Source organism: Larus michahellis, chromosome 5 (assembly GCF_964199755.1).
Source record: "Larus michahellis chromosome 5, bLarMic1.1, whole genome shotgun sequence".
Lineage (NCBI taxonomy): Eukaryota > Metazoa > Chordata > Aves > Charadriiformes > Laridae > Larus > Larus michahellis.
Genome location: NC_133900.1, coordinates 71992278 through 72012797, shown reverse-complemented (window position 1 = coordinate 72012797; position 20520 = coordinate 71992278). Strand labels below are relative to the sequence as shown.

The 20520-nt window shown below is 34.9% G+C and overlaps 1 protein-coding gene across 3 annotated transcripts in view; it reads right to left on the bottom strand.

Annotated features, from left to right (window-relative positions):
* Positions 1–2120: 2120 nt before the first annotated feature.
* The window catches only part of SLC30A9 (solute carrier family 30 member 9), a 37441-nt gene continuing 19041 nt past the window's right edge, over positions 2121–20520 (bottom strand). For 2 of the 3 annotated variants that reach the window (XM_074587932.1, XM_074587933.1), the window contains 9 exons: positions 19260–19315; positions 17775–17910; positions 17325–17364; positions 16779–16850; positions 16213–16320; positions 14748–14913; positions 9217–9346; positions 6630–6743; positions 2121–5110 (listed from right to left, as the gene is read on the bottom strand). In XM_074587932.1, coding sequence (XP_074444033.1) covers positions 5066–5110; positions 6630–6743; positions 9217–9346; positions 14748–14913; positions 16213–16320; positions 16779–16850; positions 17325–17364; positions 17775–17910; positions 19260–19315 — 867 coding nt within the window. In that variant the 3' untranslated portion in view covers positions 2121–5065. The remainder of the gene's footprint in view (positions 5111–6629; positions 6744–9216; positions 9347–14747; positions 14914–16212; positions 16321–16778; positions 16851–17324; positions 17365–17774; positions 17911–19259; positions 19316–20520) is intronic. The other variant, XR_012587092.1, reaches the window with a different exon arrangement.

Below are 20520 nucleotides of genomic sequence, written 5' to 3'. Positions count from 1 at the left end.
AGTTTTTGCTGGGGGTGGGAGGGAGGAATCACCCAACTATCTATATATTGCTAAAAGAGAGAGAATGTCACACTACATAGTTTTATGTATTCTAATCAAAAATCATTTCTTACTGTTCTTTTCCTCTCCAGTCATCATTTCTTATTTCTGGCCACGTTTTTTAGATTGTGTTCACCTTTTCTTATTCCCAAGTGCTCAACACCTTAGTGTTTTTTTGGTTTTTTTTTCTTTCCTTGTATTCTTTTCTTCCTACCACACACTTTTGTTACAATTTTTCTTTTGCTTCAGCAAAGCCTGATGGACTGCAGTTTCTATAGTCCGTACAACCACTCAGAGCTCCTGGCACAGTTTATTTTTCTGAAAGGACATGTATTTCAAAAATCTGACTATTGTGCTTTAAAGCCTGGATTCCTTTTTCTTTTTATATGTAATAAAGACATAGTCTACTTGTGGTTTTAATTATTTGTGTCTCGCTAACGAGAATGGAAAAAAATTACTTATTTAAGCTATGCAACCCTTCTACAAAACAAAAAAAAAAATCTTTTTGGTGCACTTCGACTTCTCATAGACATTAAGCAGGTAAACTGCAAGAGAGATGTTAGTTGCACTCTATTCAGAGCTAACAATAAGAATAGAAGCAGCACAATACTTAAGCTAGAAGAAAAAAAGGACATTGTAATTTTATATTCACTTCTGCAATGTAAGCCTTTAGGCATGCAAGTTCAGTTTTTGTACAGGAGTCAATATTAATCAATTGCTCTATTCTACTAAGCCAAAATGCCTTAAGAACATATGACCATAAAATGAAATACTTTTCTTTCAAGTCTTAAACTATATGCTTCTGTGGATTCTTTTGTAAGAAACACTTCTAAATCAACTTTAGAAAAAGGATTACCTAATTGAGAATTTTCAAAAATTGCCACAATTTCAATACACAAACGCCAAAAAACCTCTTTGCAGGAAGCCTGCATTTGATGCACTCATTACCAGAGATACTTTCATAATACATGTTTTTTTCCTTTGTTACGGAAAAAAGATAAGTCAGCTAAAACGATAACAAATAAGGAGAACACAGAATTGCAATCAGCGTCTTACCCAGACAGACCATACCTATAACTCTTCCCCCGAACTCCCCCATATCAAAGAGGGGCCAGTAAAAATCTCTCAATAAAAACCGAGTCTCTGGCTATAGCTGAAAACACAGCACCTGCCAGAAATCAGAAAACTCTGGCGGTTTTGGCTAATGTGATTTGTAGCTTTCAAAGCAGCAATCGCTATTGTCAACTATCAATGAACAAGAAGTACAGTACCAAATCCAGAGACCAAGAGCAGCATCTAGCCCTGCTATTAAAAACTTAAGATGCTCATAATGGTTTCCTCCTCTAAAAGTAATTAAAACAATAATAAAATCTGTGTGGGAATTCAAGGAAGGAAAAAAGCAGAGGCCAAAAAACCTTCAGCTTGAGTATAAGTCCGAGGATAAAGGATGCAACTTAAAAATATGTTCTCCTGTTCCCTGAGTCCCTGCTACTTCTAGGCCAGAGCACACCACAAACAATCTCTGTAATACAACAGAAGTATTTACTACTACAATATGCTTAATAAACGCGTTAGAGAGTGGAGGGGTAGAGAGGGACCACACCAAATACCGAATTCCATGGCATATGAAGGAGGCAATTTAGACTTGAAATTGATTCATGGGGGAAAGATAATCACTTCAGAATTTTATCTTTTATAGAAGAGCAAGTTCTACAGGAAAACACGCATTATTAGTGTCCAGCCAACTTTGACTTAAAATACATTAAGATCACTCGGTACGTTGGAATACTAAGACAATTTTTTCAAACATCGCAAGTTTTACAGAATTGAGACATTGCACAACACGTAAGCAATCTTTCACAAAGCAGAGGGCAGCAGTATTTTGAATACAATTTGAAAAAATAGAACCTGCAAGGCCAGTCTACAAAAATAAGTTATTTTAAAAGCCCACACCTTAATTGAAAAAAATCCTAGAATATAGCTTTATTGTTAGCTCAATCCTCACTCCTTTTCCTTAAAATCAATCTAAAAGAAACATTATGTAATTGCATTTATGATAAAGAAAAAAATCCACTCCTCCACACTTTGTAGGTTTTCTTTAATTCTGAGAATTCTATCATGCGAATGTATTAGCTAAACATTTTCCCCAAAACCACTAAAACAAAAGTAAACTAAGTAGTGGACCCACATCACCTCAAATTTTAGGCCATAAAGACAGTTAAGAAAAAAAGCAACAGAAATGTCAAAACTGTTAAAAACAATCCGCAAATTATATTAAAATGCAAGAGCTTGGAATTACTTTTCCTTTCCAACCGGACAGGCTCAATGAACCAATATTTTCATCCAACTGCAAGACGTGTAAACTTACAAAGTACTGCCAAAACCAGTCTGCTGGTCCTCCTGTGGTTCATCACCATCCACATAGTTTTTAAAAATGGAACTGAGTCCTCAAACTATGCAACTGTTATGGACTCAAAAAACATTCAAGTTCTGGCTTCTTAAATTTAACATATTGTGATGCCATCATCAATAACGTAACTGGGAGAGGAGGATCTGAATTTTATCTTGAAATACAAACAAAAGGTGTGTGGATGGGTATGCTTCTGACTCAGATAAGGAAATTAAGACCAGAATTCATACAAATCACAGCTCTGATGAATGAGAGAACATTTTTATAGGCTGTTGGAGCAGATGCCCTGTAAAAATATAAACTTGTGCCTCCTCTTAAACAAGATATGGGAACACTTCAGTATTGAGATAACATTTACTAACCTATCAGTGAAATTTCTGCCCTGCAAAGTGCATCCTAATACTACTCATTCATCAGTACCTCCAGCACACAAACCACTTGTATCACATTGGCTGTCTCCCCTAACCTGCCCAGTAAGAACATTTTCCCAGTTTTAATTCTCTTCGGGTTTTTAAGATTTCTGGAATAATGGGTTTAATAAAGTGTTTATTCAAATTCAAAGTCCATATAAATATTGTAGGACGAAGGAAAGAGGTTATGCATTATCAGATTCCAGTGTTCTTCATGAATAAGAGTAACATCAGCAAAGGGCATAGTGAGATGAGATGAAGTTTACGTGGAAGGGCAAGGAGAAAGGTAAATGATTTAAAATGGGCTAAAATATGCCTTATTTACTTGATACAGTACACTTCCAAATTACTTTTAAATTGCATTTCAAATCATCAGGCTTAAATATACTAACTAGTTCTACAATAGGAGAAACCCAGCTAAAGTAAGCCTTCTTGTGGATTAGCCATAATAAACTCATATGTTCTAAAGAAGCCACCAGTGAAAAGGGATTATGGACAAGGGTACTAAAGAGATCCCTTCACCCACAATTACTGTATGTTAAGTCCCATCTGTAACTAAACTCTGGAATGTTTTTCTACTTAAAATGACCAGAATGCAAAGTGCTTCGCAGCTGTCAAAAGGCATGCTATTTTAAATTCTCATTTAATTCACTGGCAAAGTGACAGTACGAAAAAAACATTCTAAAAAGCTTTTAGTCAAATCTGGACACATTGGTCTCCAAAATTATTTGCTACAATGCTTATAATTTAATCTTAGATTGATTTTTGAAGACCTGTGTTTCATATCAACATTTGTTTTTTCAGCAAGTCAGTCATTACTCAGCAACTGAGTCACTGGGAGGGTCTTATTATCACCTCTCACACATAAGCAATTCTATGAAATACGTTAAAGTGCATAAAGGATTTTCCTAAGAGTTATTTATGTGCAGTCATTTCACTTATATTTCAACTTGCATGATCCATACTCATGGCCTTATTAATAAAGACTGGGTCTCAAAGGATCTGGTACAACTTGGATGCCTAGTGCAGAAAGCCTTGAGGCTGATTATATACAGCGCTAGAATTGCGCATTTCAACGTTATAAACTCTAAGCACTTATCTCAGGATTACTGAGGAACACTGATAGAATTACTTTACTTTCCCAAACAAGCAAGGTCAATTCTTAAAAAAAAAAACTAACAAAAAAACCCAACCACAAAGTAAGCGGTTTAGAATTCAGATAATGTCTAGAGGTAAATAAATTAAAAATACAATGTATTCATTTGTTTAATTATAAATAGTTCTAATACATTTTTTACTATTGTAACTTCCAACGACTTCTCTTACACTTTCTAGCAAAGACCATATCTGGCAATACAGCCTATTAAAAGTATAAAAAGCCAAAATGCCAGGTAACTTTTAATAAGCACTACCATAAATATCTCCCAGATTACATCTGAAGATACTTAGAAATAAGAGAACAAGTGTCAAAGTAGGGGAAAAAAGAACAAAATTTAAACAGAGGAAGTTCACTGAAATCTCTACAAGTAATTTCTTCACAGTAACTTAACACACTCTGGCTAACCACATACAGCTGACTCCACTGAGGAGAAAAACCTTATTTTTCTGAAGTGCAGCTGGTAATCAGAACGGTGGCAAAAAGAAGGTTTCCAGGTCATGGTACTTGAGAGAAGGCCAGCGCCTGTTTGAAAGAATTCATCTCATACAAAAGAAAAACTGTGAAACAATCACACAGTTGAAATATTACAATTAGTTTAAGGTTGGCAGGTTCCACTGGAACAAACTCTTCTTAGCTAATCTTAATATCTCCCAAGAACCTTTAATGATATCTTGAAAGAAACTAAAGAAGTGCAAACTGACTGCAAAGGGACACAAATGGAAAAACTAAGTGTTGTATATTTTCAGGCAGCTATATTTGCCTAACTAAACCTCAGGTCTTAACTTCTGAATTGCAGTAAACATACTCTGAGAGACTCTCCTGTGAAATTTAAGTCAAGTAGCTTTTTAAAACTGATTTTTCCGTGGAAATTTTTCTCTCCAAGTCTAGCGCTCTTCCAGAAACAGAAGCAGTGCTCACAGTCCAGGAAGCCTACAGCAAGAGTAAGGGAGGTATGGTGCTGAGGTCACTGCAATTTCAGACGCTTTTCAGCCCTTTACGTGACTTCTTTCCAAAATAGTATCAACCTGAAGATTTCTTCTGCCAAGCCTATAGTATCTCCAAATCCACATGGCGAACATCAGGATTTCGTTGCTGAAATAAAATTTAAAGAAATACATTTTTATTTAAAATATTCAAACACATTTTTGCATATGGATACAAATAATGTATTTCTGGTATGATGTTGGCAACTGAACAACAAATTCCTTTTTCTGGTAACACAGGGACAATTTTAACATAGGGACTATTTTAAAATGAGGAATAGCTTCAACAAACATTGCCCATGCTAAAAGCAGTATTTTGAAGGCTAAGTCATCTTTTTATTTGACATCTACTTTTCAACATCACAGATAAATTAGTTCTTATGCTTTACAAAGTATGAAGCAGCTCTCTTGATTTTAAGAGGGCAGTTTGTTTTCATATAAAACCGTCCAAATAAAATTGTCTTAAAGTGAGGTATATATATGTTTAACAGTTACTTTCCTGAATAATGGATAAGATAGCTGAAATAATTTGTTCTCTGCCATTGAAGCTGTTTATAAAGATTCAAAATACTGTTTGTATTAAGAAATATGCATTTTCTGATATTGTAGAAATATGTTATCGTCATTACATGGATCGTATGGACCTCATAAGAGGTTTACTGAAAGTCACTGCTTCAAAGTCATCCAGCAAGTGAATCTGACTAGCATATTTAGTAAAGCATATTCAACAGCAACACAATCACCGAAATCCCTGCCTATACCAAAAAAACAGTATTCATGTTTATAAACTAATTAGTCATGATCCTACTCCTCAAAAACCATGAAGAACTGGATCTGCTGGTGCAATTAAACTCAAAAATAGTATTTTTAAACGGAACCACTCCAGGGACAGAAAATAAAACTAGAATATTTATCAAATATAATAAGCAAGGACAGACACGCTCTTGAGCAGTGTCTCCTGATAACTGGAAAAGGCAGTCATGACTGGACTGTATCTCTGGCAGTCAGTATACTTATAGTTCTGTATTCATGCCAGAAAAAGTAAGATTAACAGGCATAATACAATTATAAAATTAAAAATGGAAACAATCTGTTGCATCCACCAAAGGATATTTAAATCACAGAATGAAAAAAAAAAGTAATGATAAAAGAGTTATGACAGGCTTATAAAAGAAGTAAACACTGTACTGCTTCAACAAGAGCAAAAAATGTTGAGTAAAGCCCTCATCACACGCTGATATATTGATACAATGCTGAGTGCCAGATTAAAAAAAATTAAAAATAAAAAATTGAAATTTGCTGCTTTACAACCAAAACAGATTTCAACAGCCTGTAAATAACCTGACATTCTGAGAATACAGTAACAAAGACACAATCACGTCTCATTTCATGAAAATACTGTTCTACAGTGGTATAAAACTGAAACATAACAAACTGATCAGTGCCAAAGTACGGGTTTGCGGCTAGTCAGAACTTAGTTAATGATACTATAGCAAGAAAATTTGCATTAAGATTATCATCCTCTTCCCCTCTGCCATATTTACAAACAAAATCCCCAAAAGTAGAAGCAGTGATATTGTTTAAAATGTATCACAGAATAAGCACTCTAATAAGCAGCTATATTTTACCTTTAGGTCCTTCTCAAGTCTGTCTACTTCAGCTCCCAGTGTGTCAACAATATTCTCACCATGCTTAAGCATGAAGGCTTCTAATTCTTCAAGGGTTTTCACTTGTTGTATTTCCTAGGAAGAAATCAAATTTAAGAGGTTGAGATGCAGGGAAGAAAAGAAAGGAATAGCACTAACAGAGGGTCCTGACAAATTTCAAGTGGGGAAAAAAAAGGCAACACTAAACACTTTCCAGCTTTTGCCATTTCCTTTCAAAATGTTATCTGTTCTTAGGTCTCAAAGACACATAAGAATAGTATCTATTCAATGAAAACGGCTGGCCACCCGCACTCAATATAAAGCCTTCTTCTAGCTTTAATGGATTTCCTCTTCTATTTTCCAAATAAGTTTAGAGAATTTCATTCATTTTCTAGAAGTTTCTGGGATACTCCTTGCTCACAGCAAGGCAGAGCAGGGTACCCCTGTGTATTCTTTCCTCATTTTCATACATTCTTGCTATTCCATTACACTGCTTACTCTGAGCATCACATTACCAACTCATCTGAAAATCCACAAGGATTACTATGAATGCTGATGTAAATACAGCTCCTCCATAATACCAAAAGACTTGAAGATAGTTGATAGGCACTCAGCCTAGAAGACCCATAGCATAAGAGACTGAAGGAATGAGGTCAAGGAAGACAGGAGGCTCTGCTCTTCCCTCCAAAAACCCCCAGACATCAGAAGCACCAAGGCAGGTATTACAGCATTGTCATGAGTTTTCCTTAGAGGTCTCACAGCAAGTTGGCCAGAAGCCATTTGCCCTGTAGTATCTCAGCCATAGTTCAGACAATACAGCTGCAGTATGTTTAGGACAAATAGGTTCTTGCTAATAGACAGAGGAATTATTAAACAGCTAACTTCTTGTGTATACAACTACAACACAACATCATTTTCTTTCCTCCATGCCCCCCATTACTCTAAAACTGAAGAGGAATAATATAATTGAGTGATCTTAAAAGATATTCCAACCACAATAACCTCTGACTACAATCATGGCAAGTCTAACAAGAAATGAGATTAACCTGAACGACAGCATTTCAAGTATTTCACAACTTCAGAAAGAGTAATGTTGCTAACAATGCTATTTGAATGAACTAGTTATTTGAAAAATTATAGATGACAAGGCAAGCATTAAGTCTGCCCTTGACTTCGGGTGGCCGAGTCCTGCTGAAAGCGGCTATCGTTCAACAATGGTTTTATAGCTGACACGGGGTTACCACATGAAACTACAACGAACTGTGTAAGAAACAGTTGCCAACCTAAAAACAATCAGGAACAACCTTCCCAACAACACCAGCTGGAAGAACCAGTGAAGGTTGTATGCAAATGCCAAAGGGAATAGTGGATAAAGACCAAAAGCTAACAAAGCCTTTGGAAAGAAAAGTAGGGTACTAACCATCTTTGCAAGAGCAAAGCAACTGAAACCTGGCAATATAAAACCAAGCAAACCTGCAGTGCCTCAGCTGTACAAAGTTGATAGCACTCTTCCTTTCAAAAATGTATTCAATAATCCAATACAAGAACAGATCACTTAACGCACTATATACATACACACACTCATATATATAAAATACACAATATATATATGCTCTTTATTTTGACATTAAAGGGCAGTACATTTTAAAAATTGTGACACTGACTAATGCTTTAAAAAATTGCAGTAATTTAAATGTAAGCTCAGATAACTTCAAAAGTGATGTTTAACGGACAATCATAAAATGCAGACATCTGACATCTGCTTTTGATTTTGAAAGGGTAGCAAAAAGAAATCTTGTAGCTACAGAAGCAAATGTATATAAGCAGTATGTATATAAGCATAGTTACAGGTGAAAATCGGTAAGCAAGCAAAACATTTTGCCCACTTAAAGCTCTCCTGGTAATTTACATAAATTATTCTTTACTTCATAGGTTTCCCATGTAAAATTCAGCTGAAAGCAGTTTTGCCTTTCTATATTGAAGAGAGGGATTAAAAAAAAGATACTCTGAACTACACTAAAATCAGAGACAAACGATTACTTAAGGGTGGTTAATTGTTAAATGCTGTCAAAATGCTAAGTCACATGATGCAAGCAATCCATATTCAAGCCTCATCTGAGTGGCAGGATCTGTAAACTGTAACACTGCATCTTCACCAGCCAAGGAGAATGGCTCAGCCAAAACAGATGCTTATTCCCAGGTGACAGGCTCCCCGTTTTAACTGGAGCTCAAACACTGTAATTCAACAATAATTTATTGGAATAATTATGTTCTTATCAAAATTATTTTGAACAAATCTGCATTTTCTAACAAAAAAAGGAATTAAAAATCTGACCTCCTCCTACCCAGGCCCTACACGACCCAGAAGCGGGTCTGTTTTAGCAGCACATAGTATGATTCTGTGTACAGATATTTAACACACTAACACAAAGTAAAAACATCTGCAATCCTTCAAAACGAAGATGTGGAATATGTCTCATCTACTGGAAAATCTTGGGTTTAGACATACTTGAAATTGGAAAGTAAATACCATATGCTGGAAATTACAAAATCATTGTTTTAAACATACTTGTAGCAGCAGTTCAATGTCTTGTTTTTCCAGGTAAGAACGAGTAACAACCCGTCCATCAAAGTCTACTTCTGCCTTGAATCTCACTTTGCTCATTCCCATGTCTGTGGCTTTAACATCATGAATCGCTCTGAAACACATAATTTTTAAAGAAAATGTAGAACCACATAAAACAAGCAACTAGCTAGTTTGACTTCTGATGTTAACAATATCATCACACCAAAATGATTGTGTAATTTTAAAAGGCCATTGCGGTTGACGAACGTATCCTCATTTTGTTCACCATACACTTCCATTAAATACTGATTGATATTTAACCAATTATACTACTTCCACAGGTACCTGCTACACCAACAAAAGTATCCCACATCCAAAAAGGGCTTGTTGCAATAAAAGACAGACTAAAAGAAGCATCGCAGATTTAGAAACAGACTAACAGTATCTTAAATAAAAAAAACCAAACAATCCCCCAATAGAAAGTGAGAACTTCCCTATTCCGAGTTGAACTTTAAAGTTCAACTTACTTGCTACTGCACAGTTTTTTTGCATATACATGCACCTACTTAAAAATATTTAAGTACTCTCAATTCCAAGGTGAAGAATAATAATCTATTACCAATTACCGAAAGCACACACTGCAATTACATAAACGTCCTTTCAAAGTTACATTTGATATAAGAAAAAGTTATGGATATACGGATACTGCACTCGCAACTCATTTTCCATCATACTGAATATTGACCACAACTAATCACAATACCACTGTTTGTAAATGCTGGAAATCTGTATTTATTTAAAGGTTCCTAATAGACACTAGAACATGAATGGTGCAATATGTTTGTATTTTGGCCCTTTGAAAACTTCCGGTTTTCTACAGCATAGTTGTGTTCCAGTTTGTTAGATAAACTCTGTGATGTGTGAATGTAGGTAATAAACAAAAAGCCCTCTATTTTCCAGAGATAATAAGATATGAAGCAAACTTAGGACCTAGACGTATTGTGGTGTGTTTCAGCAGTGGAGTAAATATCAAATAAGATCATCTAGTTTTTTTCTAATTAGATTAACACAAACTTAGCTAATCTTTAAAGCTAAGCAAATTTAGAATTACCATGTCAGAATACGTTTCCACATTTTTCCATCAAGGCCAGAAAAAGAGTGGAGATTAAAACATGAGGCATAAATCACAAAGAAGTTTCAAATTTTTTAAATGCTGCTTCTGACATTTCCAAAGCAAAACAAGTATCTGAGGTAAAGTATAAAATATTCCAAAGACTTTGGTTTTATTAACAGAAAAATGCAATCTTGACAATTTTTTTCTAAATTCTAACACAAAACTTAGATTCAGCAATAATAGAGCTCACTTGATGACAAGTACTAAACTTTCTTTCCATTTTACTAGGTTGTGCAATTTCACAGCATCTTTAAGTTTAGCATGTCCTTTATCTTAAGCAAATTTACCCTTCCCAACTAAAAGTGTTTTTCCTCATCTGAATGTTTATAAATTAGAACTAACTTCACTGGGGGTGCAGGAAGAAAGCAGAAGGCGTATTTTGGAAGGAGCCTGCTAGAGTGAACAGTCTACAAAGAACAGGAAGCAGAAGTTTAAGATGAATAGTCAAAGGGAACGTTTATGGAATATTTTTTGTAATACTTGGAGTGCAGGAGGAATAAGGACATTAAAAAAATAAATAGATCATGAACTAAATATAGAGACACCAAAAAATACATCTCAGTAAACATTTAAGCAGATTAGAAGAACTATGAGCTTACTGGTAGCAATAAAGAATTTCCAGCTCCAATCAAATTTACACAGCTCTTCTGTGGGAAGCTACCAAATCCAAACAGTATTAACTGCAGTAACCTAACTGGCATCAAACTACCTCCTCACACAAGAGGGTATTTAAGATAACGGATGTGGTTCATTGAGGGCTGTTGAAGAGAATTTGAATCCATGTGATTCAAAACCACTGAAGATATATCAAGTGCCTATCAGAGCTAAGCAAGAAGATAACAAGAGATATTTGAGATTCTCATTAAGCAGTAACTTGATAACAAAATTCAGTGGAATGCAAATGAAAAAAGTCTACCTTACTGCTTATAATCTGTCCAGGAAAGATAAGGCAGCAAGTCGGGGGGGGGAAAATCACTAATAATTCAAAAATACAAATGTGCATGCTAAAACCTAAGCTACAAAGCTTGCTAATGGAAGCTTCTGGATGGCTAGTAGACATTATCAATTCAAACTAGGAAAAAGAGCAAATATCACATTACAGAAAAATTTGGCAGAGGGTGTCAAGTCCTTTCCCCCCCCCCACCTCCAAATCACAGATTTTCCAGCATAATAGTAGCACAATTACCCAACAGCTATTACAATGAAGTAAAAATTTAAGATGAAACTGTCACCAAGACTAGTTCATGTTTAGGGATCCATGATTACATTCTGTAAGAACAGAATCAGGACAGTCTGTACCATGGCATATATTTTATTTCACAGTTCTGAAAGTCTGATCTCCTACACTTAAGGAGCTGAACACAAGAAAGATTTAGGCACCAAAAGGTGTGAATTAGAGGTAAGAATGGAATGTTTGTGTAGCAAAAAATAAAATGAAATAATTTTCCAGCTGAGAACAACTCTGAAAGCTCATTCTGGATCACAAATGAAATAAGGGCTACAACTAGAAATTACCAAGCAAAATTAAAAGAAAATAAATAACCTCAAAAAGAAATTATGAAACCCAGCAAACTGATAGAAGAAGTATAAAAAAGGCATCGCTTGCCTGCTACTACATGGAAATGGTAAAGATGTTACTAATGATACAGAATAGGCAAAAACATGCAATAAGCATTTTCTTGATCTAAAAAAGCAAAAATGTATTATTACAACAAAGCATTTCTCTATTAGTAGCAAAGAGGCATACTGGATATTTAAAAGAAAAAAAAAATGCTTCTAGTTCAGCAGGCTCCATAACCTGCACTCAAAAGAAAAAAAGAACTATGAATAACAGTGAAGGCCACTTTATTTTTCATCCTGCAATACTGATGAGAATTTAAAAAAAGAGAAGATTAACAATGCTGTGCCAAAATTTAAGTATGGTAAATGAGGCAATCCATTTAACTAAAGACAATGTCACCTGACAATCCACGGAACAGTAGTGAAAAAGGCGGAAAAAAAGAAAACCAACACATTAAGAGCATTAAATTCCAGTCATTAAGGTTTTACGAAATGTAGATCTTGTCAAACAATCCTGTAAAAAAATTCAAGATTTAGCTGAAAAAAAGAGATCAACAACAGAGACGTTATTTATTGTAGTAGTACAGCAGTTAGTATTGTTTGACAAATCAAATACTTGATAATTAGCAGCAGAACATAATGTTCAGGCAAACTACTGCTGGAATAGTAAGTTGTAAGTAGTGGTGGAGGCGATGGGAGGTGAAAATCAGAACATCTGAATCCTTTGGTGAATTTGGATTTAAAATACCTTCTAATAAATGATTCCCTAATATATTCCCTTCATATTTGGCAGAACACATCTGAAAAGAAATATTGCGAACCCTCCTTGAAAGGTCAAGAGAGGACTGTTCTGGGAAGCAGCAACTGCACAAAGGATTGTATTGAGAATTCAGGTACAGTTTGATAACTGAAGACCCTGAAAAGGTTTAAATAAAAAAAGCCAATATTAGTCACAGCTATAGAAGCAAACAAGTACTCAGGAGCTTTTTCTTTTATATTTGGTGTCAGTAGGAAAAATGTAAGAGTAGGACATACTACTAGACAACCCCATGTAAGACAATTAGAGTTTGAACAGTCAAGAAAATGGTGAAAGTCTTACAAGCCTGATGATATGTTGATGAAAATGTACAAGTAGCCTTTTCAGGAAATCCTTGATGCTAAAAGACCTCCTCATTTCACAGGAAAAAGTTGAAAATGAACAAACCAAAAAAACTAACTAACCAAAGACTGGAATAAGAAAAAAATTGGAGTATCTTTTTTCCATAAATTATGCATTTACATCTCAGAGAATTCTGAGATCAAGTCCGGGTGTCTTATTAGAAGATATAAGTTAACCAAGCTCAGGATATTAGGCTTTGTTACAAGAACAAGTTGGTCAAAGACAAACTGTGCGCTAAAAAAGGAATCAAAGCAGATAACGTAATGGATTCAAGAAAGAGATCGCTCAAGAGAAAGCGCATACAGGAGGTCCTGCAAATAGCATTATGAGAAATACCTAAACGTGCGTCAGCTTCTAACCTTAAGAGAAACACACACTTTCTTACCAAGTCTTCATTTTTATTATTATTCTTTTTTAAAATTCAGTTACTTCTTGCTTTAAAAAAATGCCTAAAACAAGAAGGAGATCAGCTGCTCTGTTGAGAAGTTATAATCATCTACAAAACAGAATATAACATAAAACGGTGCTTGGGATAGGAGAAATTTTATGATTCCAGCCTGAGACAAGCAGAAGCCACCTGTGCACTTTGGAAAGAAGAACTCAAACTCATGTACAAATAACCACTTGAACTCACCTAATCTAACACAGCATTTTTACACATGCTCCACCATTCAGACTAATCCAGGGCCACAACAAAGACTTTAACAGAGTTTAGTTACTGACATGCGAAAATTCTAACACAATCCTATTCCAAAATAGGAATCTCGTTTAGCTTCTGGAATGAAGGGCATGTCGTTCAGATGTGTTGCTTGCAACGGAGATGATGCAGCGCTTAGTTTCTTTCAAGTATTCTGGTGTTAACTAATGGGCTTGGGTTTTTCCCTCCAGAGCTCAGTAATGACTATGAATAAAAAAAGCACTAAAATATTCCATCTGATTTGCACAGAAATATATTCCTGAACAAAGATTAAGAAGAAAACAAAAAGGGTTTTGCTTCTAAATCAAGGTTAATAGGGTTAAAGTAAGCTAAAACAGCTCCTTAAAAAGCATTTAAATAAGATTTCAGAATTACAATGAGCTGTAAGTTTATTTCACTGCAAATTGCAGATTTCCAGAGAAATTAGCATTGAGTTCATTCTGTAAGCATCTCGCATGCAGAATCTATTACATCATAATACTACCGCAGCATTTCACTGCCAACTGCTACAGAATTCCAGACACAGAATATTAACAGTAACAGAATTTAAATATCTACGTGCTAATAAACTATAAAAGCAACATTACAGTCTCATTTAAATGCTTGCATTTCATGCATTTGAAAACAGTTTTAAGTTTGTGATGGCTTTCTCATTAAGCCATTGTCAATTCCTGTAATTAATGTAACTGTTAGAACATATTTGCAATTTTATTTCAGCTGTGGAACATCTGAGAGGTACGAGTATTCACTTAGTGAAATTTTTAGCATACAAACAGAAATTAGTAGTAATTAAGATACTAAAATACCAATACAGAAGAATCCACCCTGAAAATAATCAATCTCACCATATTTCTCTCATTTGAAGTGCCTGAACTATTTTTTCGCAGTGTTATTCTCCTGCTTCTTCTTGTTCTCAGTAGAGACTGAGCTGTAAAGATTCTTACCTTACTACAGGATCACTTTCCAGTAACTCGGTGAGTCGCTGCAGTTGTTCAGGTTGAATGGATCGTCCCAGCAGGGCTTCGGTGTTGGTGTAGATCAGAAATGCTGACACAGTTCCTAACAAAGTTCCAACACCCAGAGACCCCACGCTGTCGTAATAAGGGTTTCCTAAACAAGACATGTCAAATTAGTTTCACAGAGCATTTCTAAACCATAGCAGATAATTCAGATTTCACACTGAAAGGAGTATATAGTTGGGGGTGTGTGTGCGCGTGTGCATGCTTTTTGCTTTCTGGTGGGATTTTTTTGTTGGTTTTGGTTGGTTTGGATATTTTTAACATACTGGCCATTCTTTCCTACTGCAGAACGAGATAAAGCTGTAGGAAAACAAGTTATCTTAAGATAAAGCCTCTAGTCCCTCCTGTCCCTCTGACACTCCTGTCTCCCACAGGACAAAAACTCTTGTGAGCTATTTGGGTTTCTGTATATAGATTTACCTTTATTAACATAAAATTATATAAGCCTAAACACAGGTAGCAGCACAAAAGTCTGTGTTCTTTTATCAGTAACTCAAAAACTTGTGCAAGTATTAACCATTTCTGGAACACAGTACTTGCATAGTAAGTTTTAAACATGTATTCATCCACATTCCGATTTGTAGAAACAGTAATTTATTTTTAACTTTCTGAAGGAAAATAGAGATGGAATAAAAACCTGACTTCTATTAAAAAAAAAAATGAAACTTGCAATTAACTCACTAGAAGCCACAAAGAAACAAAAATTACCATATTTATTTTTTTAAACAATTGAAAAAGACTTAAAATAGGGACAATACTTAAAAAGGGACAAATAAATAATCTTTCCTCTTTAGAAACTGTAACTGCGCAGCAAAGACAGACTTTGAATCAGTTGCCATATAGATCATCCTACCCACATGAGACAGGTTTGCTCACTGTTCAGGAGCAGCTACTGTAATCTGAAGATAACACTAATACCACTCGGTATCAAAAGGAAAGGACTGCTTCCTTAAATCCTCCCCGCATCCACAGGGAGCTGCATACCACTGACTGAGGGAGTTCAAACTATCTAATCCTACCATGGACCAAAGTGATTTGTGTAACTGACTACAATAAACATACTTTTAAAAAAAAAAATAGCCTAGTTCGTATGATAAAATAGCTCAAAAAGGAGTTAGACCCATCTGCATGTACTCTTTCAAGCCCAACCCCACCAATAATAGACATATGAAAAAACCCAAACTTTTTTTATTTTAAATATTTTCAACTCAAACTACTAGAAATCCAATCAAAAAAAAGTATAAACCTTCAGAAGCTTACACAGTACAAGCATTAGAGAAAGAGTAGAGATGTACTGAAGTCAACCAATATAAACTAAATGCTCTGTGTTCACATCACGCACAGGAAGAAATTCACATCCTGCTTGTCTCAGTTTGAGGCAGAATTTTACCTGTTAAAGAAGTCAGACCCATACAGGTAGCAGCTACGGCCACACTCAGAACTGCTGCAGCATCCTCCAGTAACACCACGTTTGTACTAGGATCACGACTCTGCACAACTGCATATACAACAAAAAAAACTATATTACTTTGGAAAGCTTAGCTTTACCACATTATGCACAGTACTTAAACTATACTAACACCAGCAACTTAAGAGAAAGATTTCTGTAAGTATATAGGTGTAAACTGAATTTTTGCATATGTGCACACTTCTGAAAGCATTCATACATACACAGAACAAGCCTTGTGCCAATTATCGAAGCTTCTCCAACATGTTTAAAAAAAACCTAAAAAGGCATTTATCCTGAAAAATGCAAGTAGTTTAATAAAAGTATCTAAGCAGTGTTACTAACTGTCACCTGATTTGTAAAATGTATTTGTAAGTAGAAAACAGATCAATAAAGCAAGGGGAAAGGGAAAGGTAAAACAGACAAAATTGTTTCTATCATTATGCAAATACTGGTAAATAGATTCTGTTTTAAATAACCACATACCTTATTGCTATAACGACACATACCATATTGATAAAATGAAAGACCCTTGGCTCGAGCACTCCTGCGAATTTCATTTATAGCAACAAGAAGGGTAGCTGAAACAACACCAAAGTACTTGCTGAAAATGGTTAAGAGGCAAAACCACTTGTTTCCATATTGAAGAGAGGAAACTTTTCTTTATATCATAGCAACAGATCATCAAGAAAGCTCTGCTTATTGATGCTTTGAATAATGACAAAGCATAATGTTACCTTCTTTTCTACAGGCATGTCTCCCATACAAATAAGAACAGTTATATTCACTGGTATTTCATACCCAAAGGCATTCTACATATACTTTCCAAATGATGTGTTCTTCAACAACTTATTATACAGACATATAGAATATACAGACATTATATATTAGATAAGAAAGTTTTTCCACTTTTTTTTTGTTTACAACACAAGTATTTGCAATAGACCTCAAAAGTTTACTGCATAAGCATGAACCAACTATTACTGTAATTACTCACATTGTACTCTTAAGAGATTACAAACACTTAAATAGAAATGTTTCTTGAAACTGCGTACCTCCTTCCGATACCAACGACCCTGCTAAAATGCAGTATGCCTGTATGAAAAAAAAAAAGTCTCAATTATTATATTGTATTTATACAGATCTCTTCACCATAGGCTATCCAAATGCAGCATTCCAGAACCCCATTACCCACCGTGCCGTGTAGCTGTCCCTAAACAGAAGGCAACCAACACTATTTGAAATAAGCAATATGTTGCAAAACTGAAAAGGAGGACCTCTTGGGAGGTGTGAAGGGAAGATGCAGGGTTTAACGAACAGCTCATTTTTCTACAAGATCAGTTATAATTTAACATTATTTTTTTCTTAAAACACATTCTCATTAAGGATGGTTCGAGTTAATTGTGTTGGGATTCAAACCAACTCAGGAAGTGTATTTCAGACTGTGTCGTTACTTTCTATTAAGTCACAAATGTTAAATACGGTATCAAACAAGATTAGCTTACCCAAAGAAGAGATTCTATAGGATGAGGGTGGAGTAAACCTATGATCCCATGATACCAAGAAAGTCCTGCACCCATCATGAAAATGCCCACCCCACTAATCAGGGAGGCAATATAGCGCATGTTTGTGAAACCATACCTAGATGAAAACAAATAAAGTGATTTAGAGAAATAAGGTTCTATATCTCTGCGAACATATCTACAAGTTTTTTTAAATTAATTTTTACACATCTTAAATTATCATCACATGACTGGGCATCTACGTAAGACAAAGCTACTAAATCCAACCTAATTCAAGGAAAAAAAAAGCCACCTGGAAAAGGCTATCTAGTACACACAAGCACATCAAGCATAGATATTTTTCTAATTTGTTTTTAAACAAGTTATTTACATAGCTATATTAGCTTTTGTGCAGACGAGGATTTTACCACTGTAAAAAAAAAAAACAAACAAAAACAAACATGCATGTCACTTTTACATTTTATTGAAATGCTACTTCTAAGCGTAAACTCTAGCCTTATAGGCAGCCAGCCTACGTGTTTTATAACGCTAATTTAAAGGGAATAAAATTTGTGACATCTTTAAGTAGTCCAGCTAACTGCAAACATTCAACGCTTGCACTTTCTGAGAGAGTGGGAAGAGCTAAAGCAATATTAAAAGTGTGTAGCTCTACTCCTTTTTTTTTGTATTAATAGCTACTACAAACAGTACATTTCTTTAGCAACATTTAAAAAACAATAGTAAAAAAAACATATTGAGGAAGAAGGGAAAAAATTGAGAGAGGGGAAGGAGATATGACGAGTATTTAAACAAATTTAAGATTAAGACATTTTTCAAGTTACCTGGTGCTCTTAATGAAGAAAAGTTTAACTAATTCTGTAAGTTAGATGTATTTTAAACTAGTGCTTACAGTTTGACTGACCTGCACGAACACATAAAGTGTAAAGCAGGTCAACACCAAGAAAATATCACAGCTAGCACAGCTTCTAACTTTCATGAAGTTGTGAAAAATTATCAATATATCCCTATTAAACTACTTTTTGTTTTTATCTGAGTAAGTCAAACACATCTCCTTATGATACAAGTGCTGCATTGCAGAAAAGCACTTTGTTGAAAATAGCAAAAGGACATTGTTTTTTATTTTTAAATAAATCTTGTCATTCACATGAAAAGTGTTTAAAACCAAAGTAAATCTATCCATTGGAAGATGCAGAAGAGCCCAGAATAACTTAAAGAAATAATGCACATTAAAATAATACACATCAAGAAGTATACCAGAAAAAAAAACCATGAAATATCAACATGTATCAAGCCACTGAAGTTTGGAAGAAATCCTTTTTCTTATTATATCTATTGTAAAGTCAGAAACAATGCACTTCAGAAATGATACAAAACAGCAGATTAAAAAGAACAAGGTGACACACAAACAAGAACTGATCTTACTCCAATATGTAATTACCAAAATCATTATTTACTCAAAAAGCTTACGGATGACTAGGGTCAGGCGTCCTTGCAGACTGACTGATGCCCAAAGCTAGCAATGCCTATTTAGGACAAATGGAAAAAAGTCTTTGTTAAGAAAAAAAAAAAATTTAGAAACATTTGATATGAACAGAACTTGAAAGATAAAGGCAGATGCAACTTGCTGATCTGCACATATGCTTTGCTACTGATATTTTATTAGAGATAGAATATAATCCCCAAAAACCTGTCACCTAAATCTACCACCCCAAAAAAACTGTTAATTATACCTATATATATATAATATATAGGTAATTATAATGTGTGTACATATATAATTACTGTTAATTATAATTTTAGAATTGCAACCAAAAGTGAACATTACATGGAATCACAAGTCTTGTTGCTCTGCTTCAATGTGAAGGAATGAAGTTGTTCAGGGACCAAAGTTATTTAAATAAATCCCTCTTGAAGGGAAATTATGCAGACTATGGTGATGGCATACTACATTTACAGCAATATTTTTACACTGCAGCCTTTTTCAGTAGTGAATGCAATTTTCTTTTTTTTTTTTTTCTTATCTGGACGGCACTTAATGATACTTTAAGATGACCAACACATCATTCTTGCCCAGGAGGGGCAGGGAGTAAGGCAGAGAGGAGTGAGCGTGTTACCCAAATTACTAAGACTTTCTTCTGACACCACTTCCTTAAAGATAAGGCTGGTGACATTATGCATATGCATTTTGATAAACAAAATTAAGCCTTTGCTGGGACATATTGCCTAGTGTTTGTATATTTGACTAATATTATAACTCGTTTAACCTTTTTCAGTGCACTTTCATCTTGATAGTCATAGGGAAAATAAACTGCAACTGAAGTACAGAACAACTGATTATATGAAAAAACAACAGTTTAGAAAAGAAGAACGGAAGCAATCGGGGCAGGCGGTTTGAAATAATGTAGATGTATTCAAAATAGTATCATATTAGCAGAAATACAAGCACTAACACCATTCAAATAGATTTTATTTATAGTTACAGGTGACTTTCTAGATTCCTTCTGCATTTAAGGCTTCTAGACTAGGTCAGTTACTTTACTGTTAGTTTATAAACCCTCCACCAAATTACTGGCATCAGTATCAAAAAATAGAAGAGCAGCTAGATAAACCTGTAGAAACCACTAATTGAAACCACTGCTTTTGGCAAGTAAATTTGCAACAAAGTAAAAACAGCTTTGCACTCAGATTGGAGAACAGCAGAAAGAGCTCTGGGCTTAGCAATATTTCT